Here is a 23,693-nt window from a genome sequence, read left to right as displayed (position 1 = left end):
TGCAAGGGGAAATACATAAATCCACACTTATGGTCTGAGATTTCAATATTCCTCTCCTAGTAATTGACAGAATGAGCAGATAGAAAGTCAGCAAAGATGCAGAAAACTTGAACAATATCATCAATTAACTTGACCAGACTGACATTTGTAGCACCTTCTACCTCCCCTCCAAAGAGCATAATACACATTTTAAAAAAATTTATTTTAATTAGAGGCTAATTACTTTACAATTTGGTTTTCACCTTACATTGACATAAGTCAGCCACAGGTATACAGGTGTCCCCCGCCCTGTCCCAAACCCCCCTCCCATCCCCTCCCCATCCCATCCCACTGGGTTGTCCCAGTGCACTGGCTTTGAGTGCCCTGTTTCATGCATCCAACTTAGACGGGTCATCTATTTCACATATGGTAATATACATGTTTCAATGCTATTCTCTCAAATCATCCCACCCTCACCTTCTCCCACAGAGTCCAAAAGTCTGTTCTTTACATCTGGGTCTCTTTTGCTGTCTTGCATATAGGATCATTTTCACCATCTTTCTAAATTCCATATATATGTGTTAATATACTGTATTGGTGTTTTTCTTTCTGCCTTACTTCAATCTGTATAATAGGCTCCAGTTTCATTCACCTCATTAGAAGTGACTCAAATGCATTCTTTTTTATAGCTGAGTAATATTCCATTGTGTACCACAACTTTCTTATCCATTCGTCTGCTGATGGATGCAACATCTAGGTTGCTTCCATGTCTTAGCTACTGTGAACAGTACTGCAACGAACACTGGGGTACGCATGTCTCTTTCAATTCTAGTTTTCTCAGTGTGTATACCCAGCAGTGGGATTGCTGGGTCATATGGCAATTCTGTTTCCAGTTTTTTAAGGAATCTCCACACTGTTCTCCATAGTGGTTGTACTAGTTTGCATTCCCACCAACAGTGTTAAGAGGGTTCCCTTTTCTCCACACCCTCTCCAGCATTTATTGTTTGTAGACTTTTTGATGGCAGCCATTCTGACTGGTATGAGATACTACCTCATTGAAGTTTTGATTTGCATTTCTCTAATAATGAGTGATGCTAAACATCTTTTCATGTGTTTGTTAGCCAACTGTATGTCTTCTTTGGAGAAATGTCTGTTAGTTCTTTTGCTCATTTTTTAATTGGGTCATTTATTTTTCTGGTACTGAGCTGCATGAGCTACTTGTATATTTTGGAGATTAATTATATGTTAGTTGTTTCATTTGCTATTATTTGCTCCCATTCTGAAGGCTGCCTTTTCACCTTGCTTATATGTTTTCTTCACTGTGCAAAAGTTTTAAGTTTAATTAGTACACAAAGAACATTTAAGATAGATAATTTCCTGGGCCATAAAACAAGTCTCAATAAAATGTGACTTAACTCATAGGATGGGTATTCCTTGACTATAGCAAAATTAAACTAGAAATTAATATGAAGAAAATATGTAGAAAATTCTCAAATGTTTGAAAACTTTATAAACACACTTCTAAATAACACACATGTTAAAGAAGAAACCAAAAGGGGAATTGGAAGTACTTTGAAATAAAAGAAAAGCATTATTCATGAAAGTCTGTGAAATGCAGCTAAATCAATACACAGAGGGAAATTCATAGCACTAAATTTTCTGTATTAGAAAATAAAGCTCCAGTATCAGCAATCTTAGTTTCTACCTTAAGAAACTAGAAAAAGAAAAGAAAATTAAACCCAAAGCAGGAAGAAGAAAGGAAACAATAAAGAGCAAAGCACAAACCTTTCCAAATTTTGAACCAGTCAATTGTTTCATGTCTGGTTCTGTTACTTCTTGAGCTGCATACAGGTTTCTCAGGAGATAGCTAAGACGGTCTGGTATTCCCATCTTAAGAATTTTCCACAGTTTATCATGATCCACACAAAGGCTTTAGCATAGTCAATAAAGCAAAACTAGATGTTTTTCTGGAATTCCCAACTTCTATGATCCAACAAATGTTGGCAATTTGATCTCTGGTCCCTCTGCCTTTTCTAAACCCAGCTGGTACATTTAGAAGTTCTCAGTTCACATACTGCTGAAGTCTAGTTTGAAGGATTTTGAGCATAACCTTACTAGCATGTGAAATGAGTGCAACTCATTTTGTATGGTCATTTGAACATTCTTTGGAACAACAGACTGTTTTAAAATTGGGAAAGGAGTACGACAAGGCTGCATTTATTGTCACCTTGCTTGTTTAACTTATATGCAGAGTACATTCATGCAAAATGCCAGGCTGGATGAATCACAAGCTGGAATCAAGATTGCTGGGAGAAATCAACAATAACTTCAGATATGCAGATGACATCACTCTAACAGCAGAAAGTGAAGGAACTATAGAGCTTCTTGATGAGGGTAAAAGAGGAGAGTGAAAAAGTTGGCTTAAAACTCAACATAAAAAAAAAAAAAAAAAGATCATGGCACCTGGTTACATCACTTCATGGCAAATAGAAGTGGAAAAAGTGGAAACAGTGACAGACTTTATTTTCTTGGGCTCCAAAATTACTGTGGATGGTGACTGCAGCCATGAAATTACACGACACTGCTACTTGGAAGAAAAGCTATGACAAATCTAGACAGTGTATTAAAAAGCAGAGACATTACTCTGCCGACAAAGGTGAGTATAGTCAAAGCTATGGCGGTCTTTCCAGCATCATGTACAGATGTGAGTTGGACCATAAAGAAGGCTAAGCGCCGAAAACTTGATGCTTTTTGAACTGTGGTGCTGGAGAAGACTCTTGAGAGTCCGTTGGACTACAAGGAAATCAAACCAGTGCATCCTAAAGGAAATCAACCCCAAATATTCACTGGAAGGACTGATGCTAAAGTTGAAGCTCTAATACTTTGGGCACCTGATGTGAAGAGGTGACTCAATGGAAAAGACCCTGATGCTGGGAACGGTTGAAGGCACTAGAAAATGGGAGCAACAGAGGATGAGATGGTTAGATAGCACCTCTGCCTCAATGGATGTGAATTTGAGCAAACTCCAGGAGATAGTGAAGGAAAGGGGAGCCAGGTGTGCTGCAGTCAATAGGGTCTCAGAGTCAGACACGGCTTAGTGACTCGACAACAACAACAACAACAAAGCAGAAACCAATAAAAAAGAAAACAGGAAAATAACACAGAAAATGAAGAAAAACTGAAACTGATCCTTTAAGATCAACAGAATTGACATAGCTCCATCTAGAATGACCAGGACAAAGAGAAAGAATACTCAAATCATCCATATCAGGGATGAGAGAGGTGGCACCACTACAGATGCCACAGCTTTTAAAAGGACAGTCAAGAAAAAATAGATAATTTGAATAGTCCTATATTTATTAAAGAAACTTAATTTATATCTTAAAACTTTCCCACAAAGAAAATTCTAGGCCCAGACGGTTTCCCTGGAAAATTCTATCAAACATTTATGGATGAAGTAATATCAATTCTATAAAATATACTCCAGGAAATTAAAGAAGAATTATCTTTCAACTTTCAACTTACTCTATGAAACCAGGAGTACCCTGATACAAAAATCAGACAAAGACATCCTAAGACAGGAAAATTAAAGGCCAATATCCCACATGAACACAGATATAAAAATAATTAAAACTGGCTTAGCAAATTAAACCTGCCAACTGTACAAATACAGGCAACAAAGGCCAGATTTGCTCACCCTGCTTTAAAGCACTACTTCCCAACCATAATTTGCTAAGTGTTAATCATTCAGTCGTGTTCGACTCTTTTCGACCCCATGGATTGTAGCCCACCAGGCTCCTCTGTCCATGGAATTCTCTAGGCAAGAATGCTAGAATGGATTGCCATTTCATACTCCAGGGGATCTTCCTGACCCAGGGATCAAACCTGGGTCTCCTGCATTGCAGGCAGATTCTTCACTATCTGAGCCACCAGCGAAGCCCTCGACCATAATGGTCCAAATCAAATAAAAATGTCTGTATCACACTGGGGTAAACTGATAAGGTTTACCACTGGCAAGTGACTGACATGAACATCAGCTACTCTAGACACTACCCTAAGGACTAAGAAATTATTCTCACATCTTCTTTCCTATACATTATTTATTTTTTTACTTGTGTTTAGAATTTTTTTCACTTACTACTTTATGTATTTATCACCAATTCAACCCTGAGTCTTTCATCAATTACTTACAACTTTCCTAAAGATAATTAAAGGCATCAGATTTCTAACAATCTCATTCCTGAGAATGGATCTTCTGGAAGCTTCTAACCTACTCCAATCTGGTCTGTTTGCCCTTCAACCCTGTCCTGTCATTGTATGTGGAAGATTTCTCTACCTTTCTCTTTTGTTAAATTCCCTATTTCCTGCCACCTTTCTCTTTTTTTATTTGTCTGACTTTATCATTTTGATGGATCACACCCTCCAACAGATTTCTAAGAAAGGTACAAGGTAGGCAAACAAACCAAAAAAACAAAAAACATTACGTCTTAAAACATCGTAATTTCACTCATATATCTGATTAATAGTTTCAATGCACACGAAATACAACGAGGTTGAAATTACTTTCCTTCAGAATTTTGAAGGTGATGCGCCATTGCCTGTTTATTTCTAACGTTACCACAAAGAAGTCCAGAGCCAGTTGATTCCTGTTACTTTAGGTAACAAATCTTTCTCCTCTCTGGAAGCATGGAAAGAGCTGTTTGGCCCAGGGATTTGAAATTTCACCCTGATGTGTCTTGCTGCTGCTGTTGCTAAGTCGCTTCAGTCATGTCCGACTCTATGCGACCCCATAGACGGCAGCCTACCAGGCTCCCCCGTCCCTGGGATTCTCCAGGCAAGAACACTGGAGTGGGCTGCCATTTCCTTCTCCAATGCATGAAAGTGAAAAGTGAAAGTGAAGTCGCTCAGTCGTGTCCGACTCTTAGCGACCCCATGGACTGCAGCCCACCAGGCTCCTCCATCCATGGGATTTTCCAGGCAGGAGTACTGGAGGAGGTGCCATTGCCTTCTCCATGATGTGTCTTAGTTTGTGTTTATATACATCCATTGTGCTGAGTACTCAATAAGCCTTTCAACCTCACGTTCTTTAGCTCAAGAAAATGTTTTTTTAATCATCCTGATGATTTCTTCCTCATTTCCTCTGTTTCTTCTGGAAACTACTATTATTTGAATATTGAAATTCCTGGACAGCTCCTGTAAATTTCTTCATATTCCTCACTTCTGTTCTATAACCTCTGTCCTTCTGCTCAACTTTTTACCAGATTTCTTCATTATTAATTTCCTAAGTACTTCTACAAAGCCTTTTTAATCTCTGAAATCAAAATTTTAATGCCTGAGAGCCTCTTTTAAAAATCAGAGTACTACTCTTTTATAGTTAACTCCTTCTTATTTCATGGCTGTATTGTTTTCTCTTATTTCCCTGAGGATGTTAATAATGCTTCTAATATTTTCCTCTGCAAAAGATTTGTCTTCTCCAAGCTGCTCTACCTTACTTATTTTAATCTCTATTTTTCATACACTACAGGGTTTCCTCAAATATCTATTAATCCTTGATTAGCTCTCATAATTAAGAGAAGAGGACTAAACGGGTGATCTTCAGTCTGGGGTTCTTGCCTTCCACTACGCTGATGTCTTCTGTCCTAGAGCCTCTACTTTTGCCCTCTCCAAAGAGTAAGTTTCTGGACTTTGCCAAGGTTAGGGGAGAAGACCTGGGCACTTGTCCAGCTGACTGGCTAGCTTATTTTGAGGAAGACATCCCAGGGTCCAAAGGCTTCTTCAACTTTCAACCAATCCTCCTTTCACTTCTACATGCTGCCATTCTTGAACTTTCTGTCTTTTGGAGGACAAGCTGGATTATTTTCTTGATTTTCTCTGCTACTGAGCTTAACGTTTAGTCTTCAATCATTCATATACTCTCTAGTTTCTAAAATTGTGTTGATGCTGTCTCTTCTCTAATTCCCCTTTACTGATCTTTTAATGGGTTTCTGCAAGGAGCAAAAGTAGAAGTATGTATCCATCCTATCTCTTTACTACTGGTAATATGGATTCTTATTCATCCCAAGTCATTATAAATGGCTTTGTACTTCTATTTCTGTCATTTGAAAAAAGTGAGATCAGGCAGCTGTGCTAAGATCATGAAAATCACTGATTTTTTGTTATTTAGTTTGACTTTTGTTACTAAAATTCAATTAACACTCATTGATTTGAAAACTATTTCAACTGACATAATTCAGAGGGTATAAGATAAATTAATAGTCTCCCAAATTTACATCTGACATTTAATAACATTAATAAGTATTAGTATCATCTTTTTCTATTAATTTGTACTAATTTTATTTTTAGGGTTATATGGTGAGGCCACCCAAGATGGCTGTTCTCTTGCTCTGTGTACATCCCCTGCTTAACCAGTCACTGCTTCACCCATATCCTACTCATATGACTGACTTTCCCTCTTAATCACAGAGCCTAATCAGTAAATGCCTGGTGTAACCTTTAGATCAGAACATCTTCACCACTTTGATAACTTATCAAAGGAGCAGGGAGGGGAGCCTTTGCTGGTTTCCCTGGTAACCAATGAGCCAACCTAAAGTCAATTCTTTACTGTGTGAGCCACCAGGGAAGCAGAGGTCAGGGGCGGCAGCCGAGAGGAGCTACCCCACGTCTGAGGTCAGGGGCTGCAGCAGAGAGGAGCAACCCCATGTCCAAGGAGCGGCAGCTGCACGGGCACAGAAGGGCCAAGAGGAGCTACTCCACATTCAAGGTCAGGAGGGGCGACCTCGTCCAAGGTAAGGAGCAGAGGCTGTGCTTTGCGGGAGCAGCCGTGAAGAGATACTCCACATCCAAGAAGAGAAACCCAAGTAAGACGGTAGGTGTTGCAAGAGGGCATCAGAGGGCAGACACACTGAAACCATACTCACAGAAAACAAGCCAATCTGATTACATGGACCACAGCCTTGTCTAACTCAATGAAACGAAGCCATGCCGTGTGGGGCCACCCAAGACGGACAGGTCATGGTGGAGAGGTCTGACAGAATGTGGTCCACTGGAGAAAGGAATGGCAAACCACTTCAGTATTCTTGCCTTGAGAACCCCATGAACAGTATGAAAAGGCAAAATGATAGGATACTGAAAGAGGAACTCCCCAGATGGGTAGGTGCCCAATATGCTACAGTAACTCCAGAAAGAGTGAAGGGATGGAGGCAAAGCAAAAACAATATCCAGTTCTGGATGTGACTGGTGATAGAAGCAAGGTCCGATGCTGTAAAGAGCAATATTGCATAGGAACCTGGAATGTCAGGTCCATGAATCAAGACAAATTGGAAGTGGTCAAACAGGACATGGCAAGAGTGAATTAGCGAATTCTAGGAATTAGCGAACTCAAATGGACTGGAATGGGTGAATTTAACTCAGATGACCTTTATATCTACTCTGTGGGCAGGAATCCCTCAGAAGAAATGGAGTAGCCATTATGGTCAACAAGAGTCCGAAATGCAGTACTTGGATGCAATCTCAAAAACGACAGAATGATCTCTGTTCATTTCCAAGGCAAACCATTCAATATCATGGTGATCCAATCCTATGCCCCAACCAGTAACGCTGAAGAAGCTGAACGGTTCTATGAAGACCTACAAGAACTTTTAGAACTAACATCCAAAAAAGATGTCCTTTTCATTATAGGGGACTGGAATGCAAAAGTAGGAAGTCAAGAAACACCTGGAGTAACAGGCAAATTTGGCCTTGGAATACGCAATGAAGCAGGGCAAAGACTAATAGAGTTTTGCCAAGAAAATGCACTGGTCATAACAAACACCCTCTTCCAACAACACAAGAGAAGACTCTATACATGGACATCACCAGATGGTCAACACCGAAATCAGACTGATTATATTCTTTGTAGCCAAAGATGGAGAAGCTCTATACAGTCAGCAAAAACAAGACCAGGAGCTGACTGTGGCTCAGACCATGAACTCCTTATTGCCAAATTCAGACTTAAATTGAAGAAAGTAGGGAAAACCACTAGACCATTCAGGTATGACCTAAATCAAATCCCTTATGACTATACAGTGGAAGTGAGAAATAGATTTAAGGGACTAGATCTGATAGACAGAGTGCCTGATGAACTATGGATGGAGGTTCATGACATTGTACAGCAGACAGGGATCAAGACCATCCCCATGGAAAAGAAATGCACAAAAGCAAAATGGCTATATGAGGAGGCCTTACAAATAGCTGTGAAAAGAAGGGAAGCAAAAAGCAAAGGAGAAAAGGGAAGATATAAGCATCTGAATGCAGAGTTCCAAAGAATAGCAAGAAGAGATAAGAAAGCCTTCCTCAGCAATCAATGCAAAGAAATAGAGGAAAACAACAGAATGGGAAACACTAGAGATCTCCTCAAGAAAATTAGAGATACCAAGGGAACATTTCATGCAAAGATGGGCTCGATAAAGGACAGAAATGGTATGGACCTAACAGAAGCAGAAAATAGTAAGAGATGGCAAGAATACACAGAACTGTACAAAAAAGACCTTCACAACCCAGATAATCATGATGGTGTGATTACTTACCTAGAGCCAGACATCCTGGAATGTGAAGTCAAGTGGGCCTTAAAAATATCACTATGAACAAAGCTAATGGAGATGATGGAATTCCAGTTGAGCTATTTCAAATCCTGAAAGATGATGCTCTGAAAGTGCTGCACTCAATATGCCAGCAAATTTGGAAAACTCAGCAGTGGCCACAGGACTGGAAAAGGTCAGTTTTCATTCCAATCCCAAAGAAAGGCAATGCCAAAGAATGCTCAAACTACTACACAATTGTACTCATCTCACACGCTAGTAAAGTAATGCTCAAAAGTCTCCAAGCCAGGCTTCAGCAATACGTGAACCATGAACTTCCGGATGTTCAAGCTGGTTTTAGAAAAGGCAAAGGAACCAGAGATCAAATTGCCAACATCCGATGGATCATGGAAAAAGCAAGAGAGTTCCAGAAAAACATCTATTCTTGCTTTATTGACTATGCCAAAGCCTTTGACTGTGTGGATCACAATAAACTGTGGAAAATTCTGAAAGAGATGGGAATACCAGACCACCTGACCTGCCTCTTGAGAAACCTATATGCAGGTCAGGAAGCAACAGTTAGAACTGGACATGGAACAACAGACTGGTTCCAAATAGGAAAGGAGTACGTCAAGGCTGTATATTGTCACCCTGCTTATTTAACTTATATGCAGAGTACATCATGAGAAACACTGGACTGGAGGAAGCACAAGCTGGAATCAAGATTGCCGGGAGAAATACCAATAACCTCAGATATGCAGATGACACCATCCTTATGGCAGAAAGTGAAGAGGAACTAAAAAGTCTCTTGATTAAAGTGAAAGAGAAGAGTGAAAAAGTTGGCTTAAAGCTCAACATTCAGAAAACAAAGATCATGGCATCTGGTCCCATCACTTCATGGGAAATAGATGGGCAAACAGTGGAAACAGTGTCTGACTTTATTCTTTTGGGCTCCAAAATCACTGCAGATGGTAGCTGCAGCCATGAAATTAAAAGACGCTTACTCCTTGGAAGGAAAGTTATGACCAACCCAGACAGCATATTCAAAAGCAGAGACATTATTTGCCAACAAAGGTTCGTCTAGTCAAGGCTATGGTTTTTCCTGTGGTCATGTATGGATGTGAGAGTTGGACTGTGAAGAAAGCTGAGCGCCGAAGAATTGATGCTTTTAAACTGTGGTGCTGGAGAAGACTTTTGCAAGTCCCTTGGACTGCAAGGAGATCCAACCGTCCATCCTAAAGGAGACCAGTCTTGGGTGTTCATTGGAAGGACTGATGCTGAGGCTGAAACTCCAATACTTTGGCCACCTCATGCGAAGAGTTGGTTCACTGGAAAAGACCCTGCTGGGATGGATTGGGGGCAGGAGGAGAAGGGGATGACAGAGGATAAAATGGCTGGATGGCATCACCGACTTGATGCACATGAGTTTGGGTGAACTTCAGGAGTTGGTGATGGACAGAGAGGCCTGGCGTGAGATTCATGGGGTCACAAAGAGCCGGACACGACTGAGCAACTGAACTGAACTCAAAGTCAATTCCCCCTATACGTGGTAAACACTTCCACCCACTCCGTCCTCTCCCAGCAGTAAAGAGTGCTGCAATGTCCTGCCTGCTGTGCCACACACAGGACCATGCTTCAGATGTGTAAGAGTCTCCTATCCATTAAATCACCAATGCCTCTGTTTCCGAGTCTGGGCTCTTTCTTCTGTCTTGAGGCTGGGCAAGTACAGGCATGCAGGCCTGCGGGGTGCAGCCCAACAAGGATTTTATATACACACGCTCATTTTATTTCTCACTGCCCCGACTAAGGTTTACTGAGATATCACTGACATAAAGCATTAAGTTTAACGTGTATAATGTGTTTGATTTTCTTTTATATTACAATTCATCTTTTTCTCTTAATTTCTTTTTTTGTATCAAAATACTTATAATAAGGGAAAAAAGTGAAAATGGGATAAGTTTCTAATGTATTTATAATACATGCATATTAAGAATGACTAAGTACTGCTGCTGCTGCTAAGTCACTTCAGTCCTGTCCGACTCTGTGCAACCCCACAGACAGCAGTCTACCAGGCTCCCCAGTCCCTAGGATTCTCCAGGCAAGAACACTGGAGTTTGTTGCCATTTCTTTCTCCAATGAATGAAAGTGAAAAATGAAAGTGAAGTCGCTTAGTCGTGTCCGACCCTTAGCGACCCCATGGACTGCAGCCTTCCAGACTCCTCTGTCCATGGGATTTTCCAGGCAAGAGTACTGGAGTGGGGTGCCATTGCCTTCTCTGATTAAGTACTAGTGTAGGTTAAAAATTCCAAATCAATCTGCATATATTATTCCTCTTTTTATTCTGCAGCAAACAGTTTTAGTAAAAATAGTACTTTCTAAAACTTGGAAAGAGCAAAGTTGGAGAAAAAGAGAAGGATTATAGAATAAATGAACCAGAGTTTTTACAGGATTAAAACACCTCACATTTGTATATCTAAGGCTTTATTTTGTTTGTAAATAAAGACTCTCTAAAAACTAAACTCAGTAATTACTGCCTGAAATTTTATAATATATTCATCTGGCTTGGGTTCCAACTCTCATTCTCTTGGAAATAACTTCACTCACCCAACACTATTTATTTAGTACCTACTATCTACCAGGCACTTAATCTTGGCACGGGAAATACAACAGTGAATAAAGAACACCAAAAATCTCTGAAATCATGGAACGTTCATTCTAGTTTTACTTGGAGAAAATAAAGGTGATAAGTACTACAAAGAAAAAGGAATGTGGAGGTGCTAGTCCTGCAAAATTTAAATGTTAGTTAGGGATGGCCTATCTGAAAATCCACTGATAGAGTATTTCAACCTAGTTTTGAGGTTGTCACTTAAAAAAACTATTCAAAAGCCTACAGTAATAAATTTTAAATAGAAAAGGAAAATAAGTAAAATGACCCTAACCTTTGAGAGCAATTACAAACAAAACCTATTTCTTCTGAGAGAGTTAAGACAATACTTTTAAAGGCCAGGATAATAATACTTGCAACAAATGCTACCTCTAAAAATTTACTTTTGGCTGTATTCCAAAAGTGATACCCAGACATATACCACAGTGCTCCAAATTACTTAAAACTTTAATATCGTTTAAAAAAAGAGACCATGCTGGGAGGGATTGGGGGCAGAAGGGGACGACAGAGGATGAGATGGCTGGATGGCATCACTGACTCGATGGATGTGAGTCTGGGTGAACTCAGGGAGTTGGTGATGGACAGGGAGGCCTGGCGTTCTGCGATTCATGGGTCGCAAACAGTCGGACACGACTGAGCGACTGAACTGAACTGAACTGAAACGATTATCACCTAGAACCAATTAGATTATAACATTTAAACTCCTAAATGAGAAATGAGAATATCTAAATTAGACCCAGTGAAAACCTCAGTCCTCAGATTAAGTACTGGAAAGGAAGAGCTGATATCTTCCCTTTTTAATTTATTAATAAATTTAATGAAAACTTACCTTGCCCAGAGCGGCTTTGGCGAGAGTCTACACTTGACTGTCTTCGATCCGGTGGTTCCTCGCTTCCTCCATCTGAATAAAAAGAGAAAGACCATAAGCAAATAGATAATGAAACTGATGTAATACCAGCCCTGATGACATCTTTATCTTAAAAGTCCTATATCTATCATTTGTTTTCTTATCATACACAAACCAAAGGTTCTCACCCTTATTTTTCTGGGAATGGTTTACACCCTCATCTGAAAGTCTAAAGAAAGTGAATGCGTTCTTTCCCGACCCCCAAACATATACACAGGGCTTCCCTGGTGGCTCAGTTGGTAAAAAATCCACCTGCAATGCAGGAGACCTGGGTTCAGTCCCGGGTCGAGAGATCCCCTTTAGCAGGAAATGGCAACCCAATCCAGTATTCTTGCCTGAAAAATCCCATGCATAGAGGAGCCTGGTGGGCCATAATCCATGGAGTAGCAAGAGTCAGACACAACTCAGCAACTAAACCACCACCAAACACACACACTCTACTCTGTGTATAATGAAGCAATGTAGTCTACTCTGAATTTCATTCACAGAATTTCAGTTTAAAAGCCTTGATTTAAAGCAATGTCTAAGTTAATTATAGCTGCTTATTTATCTATAGTATGTAAAATAATCCTTAGGGCTATATGTTTCACTATAATAAAAATTACATGTTTTATGAGAGATCATAGGAAAATTATATAATACATGAAAGAGCAATACAAATCAGAATAAAAAAACTCAGAAATGACAAGGCAGAAACCAAGAAAGAATTAGAAATCAAACAAAAATCATTTCAATAATGAAGTCTGAAGTATAAGAAATACAAGAGCAAATAAATACAAAAGATCTTAAAAAGAAATACAAAGTATGATGGAAGAAAATCTTAAACAAATTTTTTAAAAAGAAGAAATAGATTAAAAAGGATTTTCAAAAAGGGGATACATATTGGAGATAGGCAAAGAAGATCTAGTATAAGGATAAAAATAGAAGTCCCTAAGGAAGAAAACCGAAGTGAGAGGACAGAACAAATACTAAAAAACTGTAATTCAAGAAAACTTTTCAGAGGGAAAAAAGTGGCTATGTATATGTAATATATATAGTTACATGTATAAATACATTTATATATACACAAGTACATACATATATATTTGAAACTATTATATGTGGTGGCTCAGATGGTAAAGAATCTGCCTGCCATGCAGGAGACCTGGGTTTGATCCCTGGGTCAGGAAGATCCCCTGGAGAAGGGAAAAGCTACCCATTTCAGTATTCTGGCCTGGAGAATTCCATGGACAAAGGAGCCTGGAGCTATAGTTCAGGGGGCCACAAAGAGTTGGACATGACTGAGTGACTAGCACTTTCACTTTCATATGTGAAACTACGTATTTTAAGAGCACCTTGTGTACTACTTAATCAAGTTAGATCAATGGACCAGGACATTTTCTACTAAAATTACTAGACTTTAAAGAAAAAGAATCATCCCAGTATTGTAAAGTAATTAGCCTCTAATTAAAATAAATAAATTTAAATTTAAAAAAATAAAGAAAAAAGGAAAACAAATCCTTTTGAGTATTTAGGTATCACATGATAAATAAGGGAAAACAATAGAAGAAAATGAAATAACATATATTTTAAACACAAAGAAAGTTCGAGTCACAGGCTTTACAATGAGTAAAACTTACCTTTAAGTATAAAGGAGAAGGAAAAACTATTACTAACATGCAAGAACTCAGGGAATATTGTTCCCATGGGACTCTTCCTAGCTCTAACAGAGAACTCATTTGAGGCAATCAAAGTGACTAGAGAGACATTAAATAAGGACTGGCGATGAGCAATAAACATAGGGTTGACTGTAGAATTAACCCTAAATTAGGGTCTTATAGTATGTAATAGCTATAAAATCTGAGCATGAAGCTACAGTACAACCAAAACAAATGGAGAAAGAATAAACAAACAGAAAAAAACTGATTTCAGTAATCAAAATTGGTAGTGGTAAAGTTGTGAGACCACTGTATTTAAAAAAGAGGGATAAAGCAATGAATAACTACTGGATACTCTGACATTGTCCCCTTGAAGAACCAGAATTCTCAGTGTGGAAGAAAGGAACTATAGATATAACAATACAGAAGTTAAATAAAAACTCTATAGTATTGAATCTATATTACAAACATTAGTACAATCTTATGAGTCACACATATGTCTTAGCTCTGTCCATTTAAAATATCTAGCACCTTGACTGATTAAGTAGTGATGTCCATCCCTAGGGCCCAGGCTGTGATCCTAAAATGCTGTTCTCCATTAAAAGAAAGAACTAGCTGGTTTATCAAAGGAAATGTACTAGTTGAACTTGGATCACCCTGACATATGCAACAGTAAAGACACTATCAAAAACAATGTAACACTGAGGTCATAACAGAAAGACTGAGTCAAACAGCTCATCAACATGCAAGAACTCAGGGAGTATCATCGTCCCATGGACCTCTTCCTAGCTCTACCAAAGAACTAACTAACTAAGGGTACAACTGATTGTAGATCATAATGACGCTGAAAAAAGAGAAAAAAAAAAAAAAAAACACCCATAGCACGACCACACTAACTGGTCACTTTCTGAGGTTGAGAGGGATCTAGTTCATTATCTTGAAAACTGGGGAAATGAAAGAATTAGCAATTCATCTCACATTTCCTATATGAACTGTACTAGTAGCCAAAAAGTATATAAGAAAGAGCTCTCTTTAAAATTATTCCAGGTAATAAGTGGGAAACAAAAGATAAAACACCACTATTTCACAACTTGAAATTAATTAATATCTCTGTAGGCTTTGAGCAACAATGGCTAATAACATCAAAAAAGAAAAAAAAACAAACAAAACTGGACATAATATACCTCCTGATGATAGAAACACAACAAACACAGTTTTGCCAAAGCAATCAAACCTGGGTCTGGTCAAACCTCTGGATCTAGCTGTCACTTTTCAGGAAAATCGAAGGACAGAAAAGAAAAAAAAAAAAAAGGTTGGACTGTTCTTGAGTGTATAATCAACAAAATACCAACTGTGGGAAATTCTACAGGTCAAACAACCAACCCAGGTCTCTCAACAGATAAAGGAAAAAAGAAAGTATTATCAAGTCCTAAACTACTATGAAATTATGGTTCATTTTATGAAAAGATACAACTGTACCAGAAATCTGTGGCATCTTGTATCAGGATGTGTAAGTATACTCCTAGTCAATTTTCCTGACTAGTAATCATCTAATTTTTAATGCAAATTTCTTTCTTCTCTTTTACTTTGGAATAAATTACAATGAGCAACACTTATATTCAGGCATGTCTTAAATTTTCATTTTTCCATGTGGATAAAATTACATTATACACATCACATTCTGTTTTAACATCAAAACATGCCCTTCAAGTGTGTGACAAATAATATGACTAAAATACAGACATTTCCCCCTACCAGCACTGTCTTTCTAAAGAAAAAAGGAGAAAAAGAAATAAAAAACAAGACTTCAAATAGTATTAAATTTGCACAATCTTCAGAATGTTGGGGTATCAATAAACAACCTACAGGAAAAATACAGACAGTAATGGTTTAAGACAGTTTTGAGTCATCCAGCCAATGGCAAGACAAAAAGTCATCAATTTTGATACCATCATAATCTAAAATGTTTAAATTGCCTGAATTTTAAAAATTAAATCTGAAAACCATGGCAGTAAATTTAAGCACTTCATTTTCTAAGACTGAAATCTTAACCATGTCTTACCCCAGAGGAGGCTAGTCTTAAGTGTTGAGTTAACTCTCAGGTAAAAGTAAGAGTTAAAGATTTTTTACAAATAATAAACTCACCATTGACCCAAGATGGTGTAGAAAAGAAGTTCAAGCTCTTTAAAAGTGTTTGTGGTATGCTTATGCAATCAATGACTCCATTATCCAAAATAGCAAGACTGCAATGATGTACAGTATTTTAAATCTTTTTGCTTTGCTTAAGACACAATTCCTTCCCTACAGATAAGACCTCCCACACATTGTGCATACATATACATTTATGGACGAAACAGAAGACCTTCAGTCATCAAGCAAGTCAAACTATTTGCATAAGACTGATTACCTCATGCTGGGGTGTAGAAGGTAGAACAGAACTGTGTCTGTTAAAATTTAAGTTAAAATTTACTCATCAAGTTTGAGTTCAGATGTTCAGACTTTCTTCAAATACACTTATTTAAACTTCACAGAGGAAAGCCCACTGATATAACCGGTTCAGTCCAGTTCAGTTGCTCAGTCATGTCCGACTCTTTGTGACCCCATGGACTACAGCACGCCAGGCTTCCCTGTCCATCACCAACTCCTGGAGTTTACCCAAACTCATGTCCATCGAGTCGGTGATGCCATCCAACCATCTCATCCTCTGTCGTCCCCTTCTCCTCCCGCCTTTGATCTTTCCCAGCATCGGGGTCTTTTCAAATGAGTCAGTTCTTCGCATCAGGTGGCCAAAGTATTGGAGTTTCAGCTTCAGCATCAGTCCTTCCAATGAATATTCAGGACTGATCTCTTCTAGGATGGACTGGCTGGATCTTCTTGCAGTCCAAGGGATTCTCAAGAGTCCTCTCCAACATCACAGTTCAAAAGCATCAATTCTTCAGCACTCATCTTTCTTCTTGGTGACTTCCCTGCTGGCTCAGACGGTAAAGCATCTGCCTACAATGCGGGAGACACAGCTTCAATCCCTGGGTGAGGAAGATCTCCTGAAGGAAATGGCAACCCACTCCAGTATCTTGCCTGGAAAATCCCATGGACAGAGGAGTCTGGTAGGCTACAGTCCACAGGGTTGCAAAGAGTTGGACATGACTGAGAGACTTCACTCACTCACTCACTCACAGCTTTCATTATAGTTTAACTCTCACATCCATACATGACTATGGGAAAACCATAGCCTTGACTAGATGGACCTTTGTTGGTAAAGTAATGTCTCTGCTTTTTATTTTGCTGTCTAGGTTGGTCATAACTTTCCTTCCAAGGAGTAAGAGTCTTTTAATTTCATGGCTGCAGTCACCATCTGCAGTGATTTTGGAGCCCAAAAAAATAAAGTCTGCCACTGTTTCACCATCTACTTGCCATGAAGTGATGGGACTGGAGACCATGATCTTAGTTTTCTGAATGTTGAGTTTTAAGCCAACTTTTTCACTCTCCACTTTCATTTTCATAAAGAGGCTCTTTAGTTCTTTGCTTTCTGCCATAAGGGTGGTGCCATCTGCATATCTGAGGTTATTGATATTTCTCCCAGCAATCTTGATTCCAGTTTGTGCTTCATCCAGCACAGCGTTTCTCATGATGCACTCTGCATATAAGCTAAATAAGCAGGGTGACAATATATAGCCTTGACGTACTCCTTTCCCTATTTAGAACCAGTCTGTTGTTCCATGTCCTGTTCTAACTGTTGCTTCCTGACCTGCATACAGATTTCTCAAGAGGCAAGTCAGGTGGTCTGCTATTCCCATCTCTTTCAGAATTTTCCATAGTTTGTGGTGATCCACACAGTCAAAGGCTTTGGCATAGTCTTTATATATAACAGGTACAAAAAAAAAAAAAAGACTTGATTGTCCAACTTAAGTGCTAGCTTTTAAAATCAGAGCTTAGATTTCCTGGATCAGAGAACATTTGTTTTTTAATCAGCATACTAAATGAAATCCAACAAGTGAAACAGAACAATACACTTTTAATACTAAGAAACATTATTAATAGACTTCCTCGTCCATTACTTAAAGGGAAAAATGTCATAGGAATATTTACTTCCGAAGGTGAACAGCTTTCAACTCAGGTTATAAAGGTACTACAACAATGTTAAACAAACAAACAAAAACCAACCACACACGGACATTCTGTACTTAGTGATTTCCTACAAAGAAATTTAAGTTGGAGAAAGTCTAATAAGACAGTGCCTAACTAATTCCAAGACAAATGTTTCCTTTCCCGCAAGTAAAGGATACTTTAAATGATGATGCCTCTCAGTCTAGGATCAAAATATTACAGCTGAAAAAGAAGGTAGCCCCAGCCCACTAAAGCATTCTCAGTTAGATATTGTGCCAGAATAAATATCAGATTTGATTTTGTGAATTAAGATTTTAAAGTTGATTGTCTTCAATCCTCCTTTAGAAGCACAAATATATGACCTTAATAGAAGGGGTGGGAGGTATTACGACTACATACATATAATCTATTATGCACATAAAGTTTTACTATCCGGTGTGAATCTACAAGAACTCTACACACTTAATGCCAACAAGGGCAGACATGAACTAGATGGCATATAGAATGTAATGAAAATGCAAAAGGCCCAGGAACATAAGTTGGATTTATTTATTAGCCAAGGGCTATTTACAAAGAGATACGTACAGAAGATGGTCCCTGGCTACATAAGCACAACGATAAACAGGAAAGATGAAAAACAGCTCATCAGTTTGGTGTAGAAAAGAGAAAAGAACTACAATTTGTTCAGTATCTATTCTCTACTGGCAATGGGTTCAGTAGGTCTCTACATTATTCCATTTAATACTAACAATAATTCTAGGAAACAAGTATTATGCCCATTTTAAATGTAAGACAGATTCAGAGAAGTAAAGTGAACTTTCCCAAAATCACAGTTAGTATTAGGTTGGTGCAAATGTAATTATGGTTTCAGACCATGAATTTTAAGTCATTATAAACACATTTTTATTAATCAAAATAGGAATCATTACAATCAACACATTTTTAATAATGAGAAATAAGTCTGTTTATTGTTCTAGCATAAAAAAAAACTGTGCATTTGACAAATTCTTGAAGCATTTTCTGCATTCTGCTGGTTGTGGAAGTGTTTTCCCTGCAAAAAGTTGTTGAGATGCTTCAAGAAGTGGTAGTTGGTTGTCAAGAGGTCAGGTGAACATGGCGGATGAGGCAAAACTTTGTAGCCCAATTCGTTCAACTTCTGAAGCATTGGTTGTGAGATGTGTGGTAGGGCCTTTCTGTTGACCAATGCTGGCTTGCAGGTGTTGCAGTTTTCGGGGCTTCTCATTGATTTGCTAAGCATACTTCTCAGATGTAATGGTTTTGCTAGGATTCAGAAAGCTCTAGTGGATCAGATGGGCAGCAGACCACCAAACAGTGACCATGACCTTTTCTTGGTACAAGGTTGGCTTTGGGAAGTGCTTTGGAGTTTCTCCTTGGTACAACCACTGAGCTGGTCATCACTCCAACTGAGAAATGGTTCACTGGTATTCTGCAGAGTAAGAGAAGACGACACTGCAAAATGACAATTTTTTGTCAGCTCATGAGGCACCCATTTATCAAGGTTTTTCACCTTTCCAATTTGCTTCAAATGCCAAATGACCGTAGAATTGTCGACACTGAGTTCTTTGGCAACTTCTCGTGTAGTTGTAAGAGAATCAGCTTTGATGACAGCTCTCAACTGTCGTTGCTGTCAACTTTTCATGGCCAGCCACTGCGCTCACCTTCAAGGCTCTCATCTCCTTTGCAAAACTTCTTGAACCACCACTGCACTGCACATTCATTAGCAGTTCTTGGGTCAAATACATTGTTGATGTTGTGACTTGTCTCCACTGCTTTATGACCCATTTTGGACTCAAGAAAACGGCTTGAATTTGCTTTTTGTCTGCTATCATTTCTATAGTCTAAAATAAATATAAAATAAACAGCAAGTAATGTCATTTACAAAAAATAAAAATAAAAGAGAAATGTACATTAAAATTATGTGTAAAATAATCACAATTTACTTAGAATGTATTCCAACATTAAATGGAAAATTTCAACAATGCAAAAACTGCAATTACTTTTGCACCAACCTAACAGCACTCCTAAAATTAAGTCTCTGGTTTCAGAAATCTGGCTTCATTCCCAGACCCTCCACTGTCTTTTACAATAACAAAGAAATCATTAAGGTAGTGGGGGTAGCGGTTTGCAACTGAAGTAGAAAGAGAACAGAAGTAGAGACCAACTAAGAGTCTACTGCAAAAACCCAGGAAAAGATGAGCACTTGGACTAAGGGAGTAGTAGAGGTAGTGAGAAGCGGTCAGATTCTGGATATATTCTGAAGTATAGTGGAGAGAATCTGCTGTCAGAAGAGAAAAATAAAGAAAAGAAGTCAGGATTAATCCTGACATTTGGGGTAGGTAAATGATGGATCTGCAACTTGTGAGAGAACAGGTTTGGGGATGAGAAGAGTGGTTGGACCTCTGTTTTGGACATACTGAGTTTGAGATGCCTATTAGACAAATAAGCAGATATGGACAGACATACATGAATACAGTCATCACATAATCATATTTAAATGCATGATATCCCCAAGGGAGTATAGACAAGAGCCAGACAGAGAGAGAGAAAAGAGGTCAGAGGTCTAAGTCTTGGGGCTGAATTCTATATGCAGAGACTGTGGGTATGAGGAGACGCCAGCAGTCAGTGGCCAGAGGAGAGGAACAGAATCAGAAGAGTACAGAAGTCAAGTCAAGAGTTCATGGAAGGGAAAAGATCAAATGTTGATAGGTCAAGTAATATAAACAGTGAGAACCGATCACTGAATTTGGTTAATGTATTTGATATAGTATGGTTCCTGTGAAGTGGTAAAATCTGAATGGATTAAATTCAAGAGAGATTAGAAAGAGCTTCTGGGAAAGGTCTTGTCTCTCCCTAGACAAGGAAGATAACCCATGGAGACCCTGGATATTCTCTCTGCCATCTTATAAACACAAGGGGGAATAAACTATGGGATCAAGTTAACACTATGAAAATTATGGCAGATAGATAGAAAACATCAAGATCCTTGTGGACACTGAATTACTGAAGAAAACTATCCTATCTCTGGACTATATTACCCAATAAATCCCCTTCGTCATATTAAGCACAGGTCAGTAAACTAGTCCACAAACCAAATCTATCCTGCTACCTTTTTTTTTTTTCCCCTAAAGACAGCCAGTGAGCTAAGAATAGTTTCTACATTTGCGAGTAACTGGAAAAGAGTTTAAAAAATAATATTTTGTGACAAATAAAAATGGTATAAAATTGAAATTTTAAGTGTCCATAAAGTTTTATTAGAATATGGTCATGATCACTCATTTACATACTTCTGTGAAATTGATACAGAAACACCCTATGAAGTTGTGGTGAGAAATGAATGTAATAGTAAACACAGCATGCCATCTGGCACTAAGTAAACACTTATTAAATGATAACTGTACTCTTCATCTATCATCATCATGATCAACAACATCCTTTCACCAAAAGATGGCTTAAATGTCACTTCCTATCTTCTTTGTAAAGACTTTCTGGAGGCCTATCAGAATTAAATGCTCCCTCTTCTGTGCTTCCAAAGCACATTATACCTATCTGTTTTACAGCACTGCCACACTGAATAATAATTACTTATATGACTATCTCTGGACTGTAAAATGTTCAAAGCTTGTCTCTGAAAGCCTTATTCATATGGTATTTTCAGTGCCAACTTTGGAATATATAGCTATTCCTTAAAAAAAAGAAGTTGAATTAATTTTGTCAAGGCCCAGCTCTAAAATTAATGCCGTTATCAAATCAAGTCAAGGAAAAAAACAAAAAGTGGTACTGAAATGGTTTGAGATACAGTTTTAGAAGTTCAGTGTTTTTCTTTTCTTATCCCAACTATTGCTATAAAAAGAAAAGATGAGCAGCATCATTCTAAAGCACTATGACCTTATCTTCCACTTCAATCTCCATAATCTTTATTTATCAATAAAAATGCTCACAGGGAAGCCCAGGCCCATCTAAAAGTTTATTTAGTTCTTAAGAAAATATACACAGAGTTTCTCTAAAGAGAAAAGGAAACATTCCACACCAGACAAAATATACTGGTTAACATGCCATCAGTACTACAGCTCGTAGTTTTCAAAAGTATTCTATACAGGCTTCCCAGGTGGCTCAGATGGTGAAGAATCTGCCTGCAATGCAGGAGACCTGGGTTCAACCCCCGGGTCAGGAAGATCCCCTGGAGAAAGGAATGGCAACCCACTCCAGTATTGTTGCTGGGATAATCCGAAGGTCAGAGGAGCCTGGTGGGCTACAGTCCATGGTGTCTCAAAGAGGAGTTAGACACGACTGAGTGACTAACACTTTTCGGGGGCTTCCCTGGTGGCTCCGATGGTAAAGAATCTGCTTGTAATTCAGGAGACCCAGGTTTGATCCCTGAGTTGGGAAGGTCCCCTGGAGAAGTATAATCTTTATCTTTCAGTAAAAATATTCATAGGGAAGCTCAGATCTACCTAAAAGTTTATTTAGTTCTTAAGAAGACATGTACAGAGTTTCTCTAAAGAGAAAAAGGACTGTACACCAAACAAACAACTGAATAGCAGGCCGGCAGTACTACAGCTGCTGCTAAGTCACTTCAGTCGTGTCCGACTCTGTGCGACCCCATAGACGGCAGCCCATCAGGCTCCCCCTACTTTTCAAAAGCATACTGTAAGATATTTTCAAAGTTTGCCAGAATATAAAACTGCCTAGTTCACAGGTTTTCACAGACCTAGCTTGTATACTCTACATTGAAAAAAGAGTAACTTCTTTATGATTATTAATTTATTTGCCTAAGGCATCCAAAATGTCCTAGAAAGTCTGATCTGTAGCTCAAGACAAGTTCTGCTAAACAGAATGTTTTGATTCTCATGATGGAGCTAATGAATCAGTGATGATGACTAATAACAGGGAAACAAAACAGCTCTGCTAATTGTAAATGGAGCAATCACCAGTAATAATGTCAGTATTTTAAAAGCTGATGACTGTGCTTTCAAGGTGCACACGCCTAACACTAAGTTGTTGTTCTTCAGTCACCCAGTAGTGTCCAACTCTTTGCAACCCCATGGACTACAGCACAACAGGCTTCCCTGTCCCTCACCATCTCCTGAACTTTGCCCGAGTTCATGTCCATTGCATCGGTGATGTCATCCAGCCATCTCATCCTCTGACACCCTCTTCTCCTTCTGCCCTCAATCTTTCCCAGCATCAGGGACTTTTCCTATGAGTCAGCTGTTCACATAACATGAAAAATACTGGAGCTTCAGCACCAGTCCTTCCAATGAATACACGGGGCTGATTTCCCTTAAGATTGACTGGTTTGATCTCGTGCTGTCCAAGGGGACTCTCAAGAGTCTTCTCCAGCCCCATAGTTCGAAAACATCAATTCTTCAGCACTCCATCGTCTTTACAGTCCATCTCTCACAATCATACGTGACCACTGGCAAGACCATAGCCTTGACTATACAGCCCTTTGTTGGCAGAGTAACATCTCTGCTTTTTAACACACTGTCTAGGTTTGTCATCGCTTTCCTGACAAGAAGCAATCGTCTTCTGATTTCATGGCTGTAGTCACCATCCACAGTGATTTTAGAGCCAAAGAAGAGGAAATCTGTCACCACTTCCACCTTTTCCCCCTCTACTTGTTGTGAAGTAATGGGGTTGGATACCATGATCTTATTTTTTTTAATATTTAGTTTTGAGGTGGCTCTTTGACGCTCCTCCTTTACCCTCATCAAGAGGCTCTGTAGTTCCTCTTTGGTTTCTGCCATTAGCGTGGTATCATCTGTATATCTGAGGTTGTTGATGTTTCTCCCCCCTATCTTGATTCTGGCTTGCAACTCTTCCAG

At 38.8% G+C, this 23,693-nt stretch overlaps 1 protein-coding gene across 7 annotated transcripts in view; it reads right to left on the bottom strand.

Moving 5' to 3' along the window:
• TANC2 (tetratricopeptide repeat, ankyrin repeat and coiled-coil containing 2) overlaps nucleotides 1-23,693 on the bottom strand; it is a 363,973-nt gene that overhangs the window by 250,266 nt on the left and 90,014 nt on the right. For all 7 annotated transcript variants that reach the window (XM_010816367.4, XM_005220895.5, XM_005220897.5 and 4 more), the window contains one exon: nucleotides 12,029-12,100. In XM_010816367.4, the coding sequence (XP_010814669.2) occupies nucleotides 12,029-12,100 (72 nt within the window). The remainder of the gene's footprint in view (nucleotides 1-12,028; nucleotides 12,101-23,693) is intronic.

Source organism: Bos taurus, chromosome 19, assembly GCF_002263795.3.
Source record: "Bos taurus isolate L1 Dominette 01449 registration number 42190680 breed Hereford chromosome 19, ARS-UCD2.0, whole genome shotgun sequence".
NCBI lineage: Eukaryota > Metazoa > Chordata > Mammalia > Artiodactyla > Bovidae > Bos > Bos taurus.
Note: the sequence above shows the minus strand (reverse complement) of the source record. Positions and strands in the feature narration are given on the sequence as shown.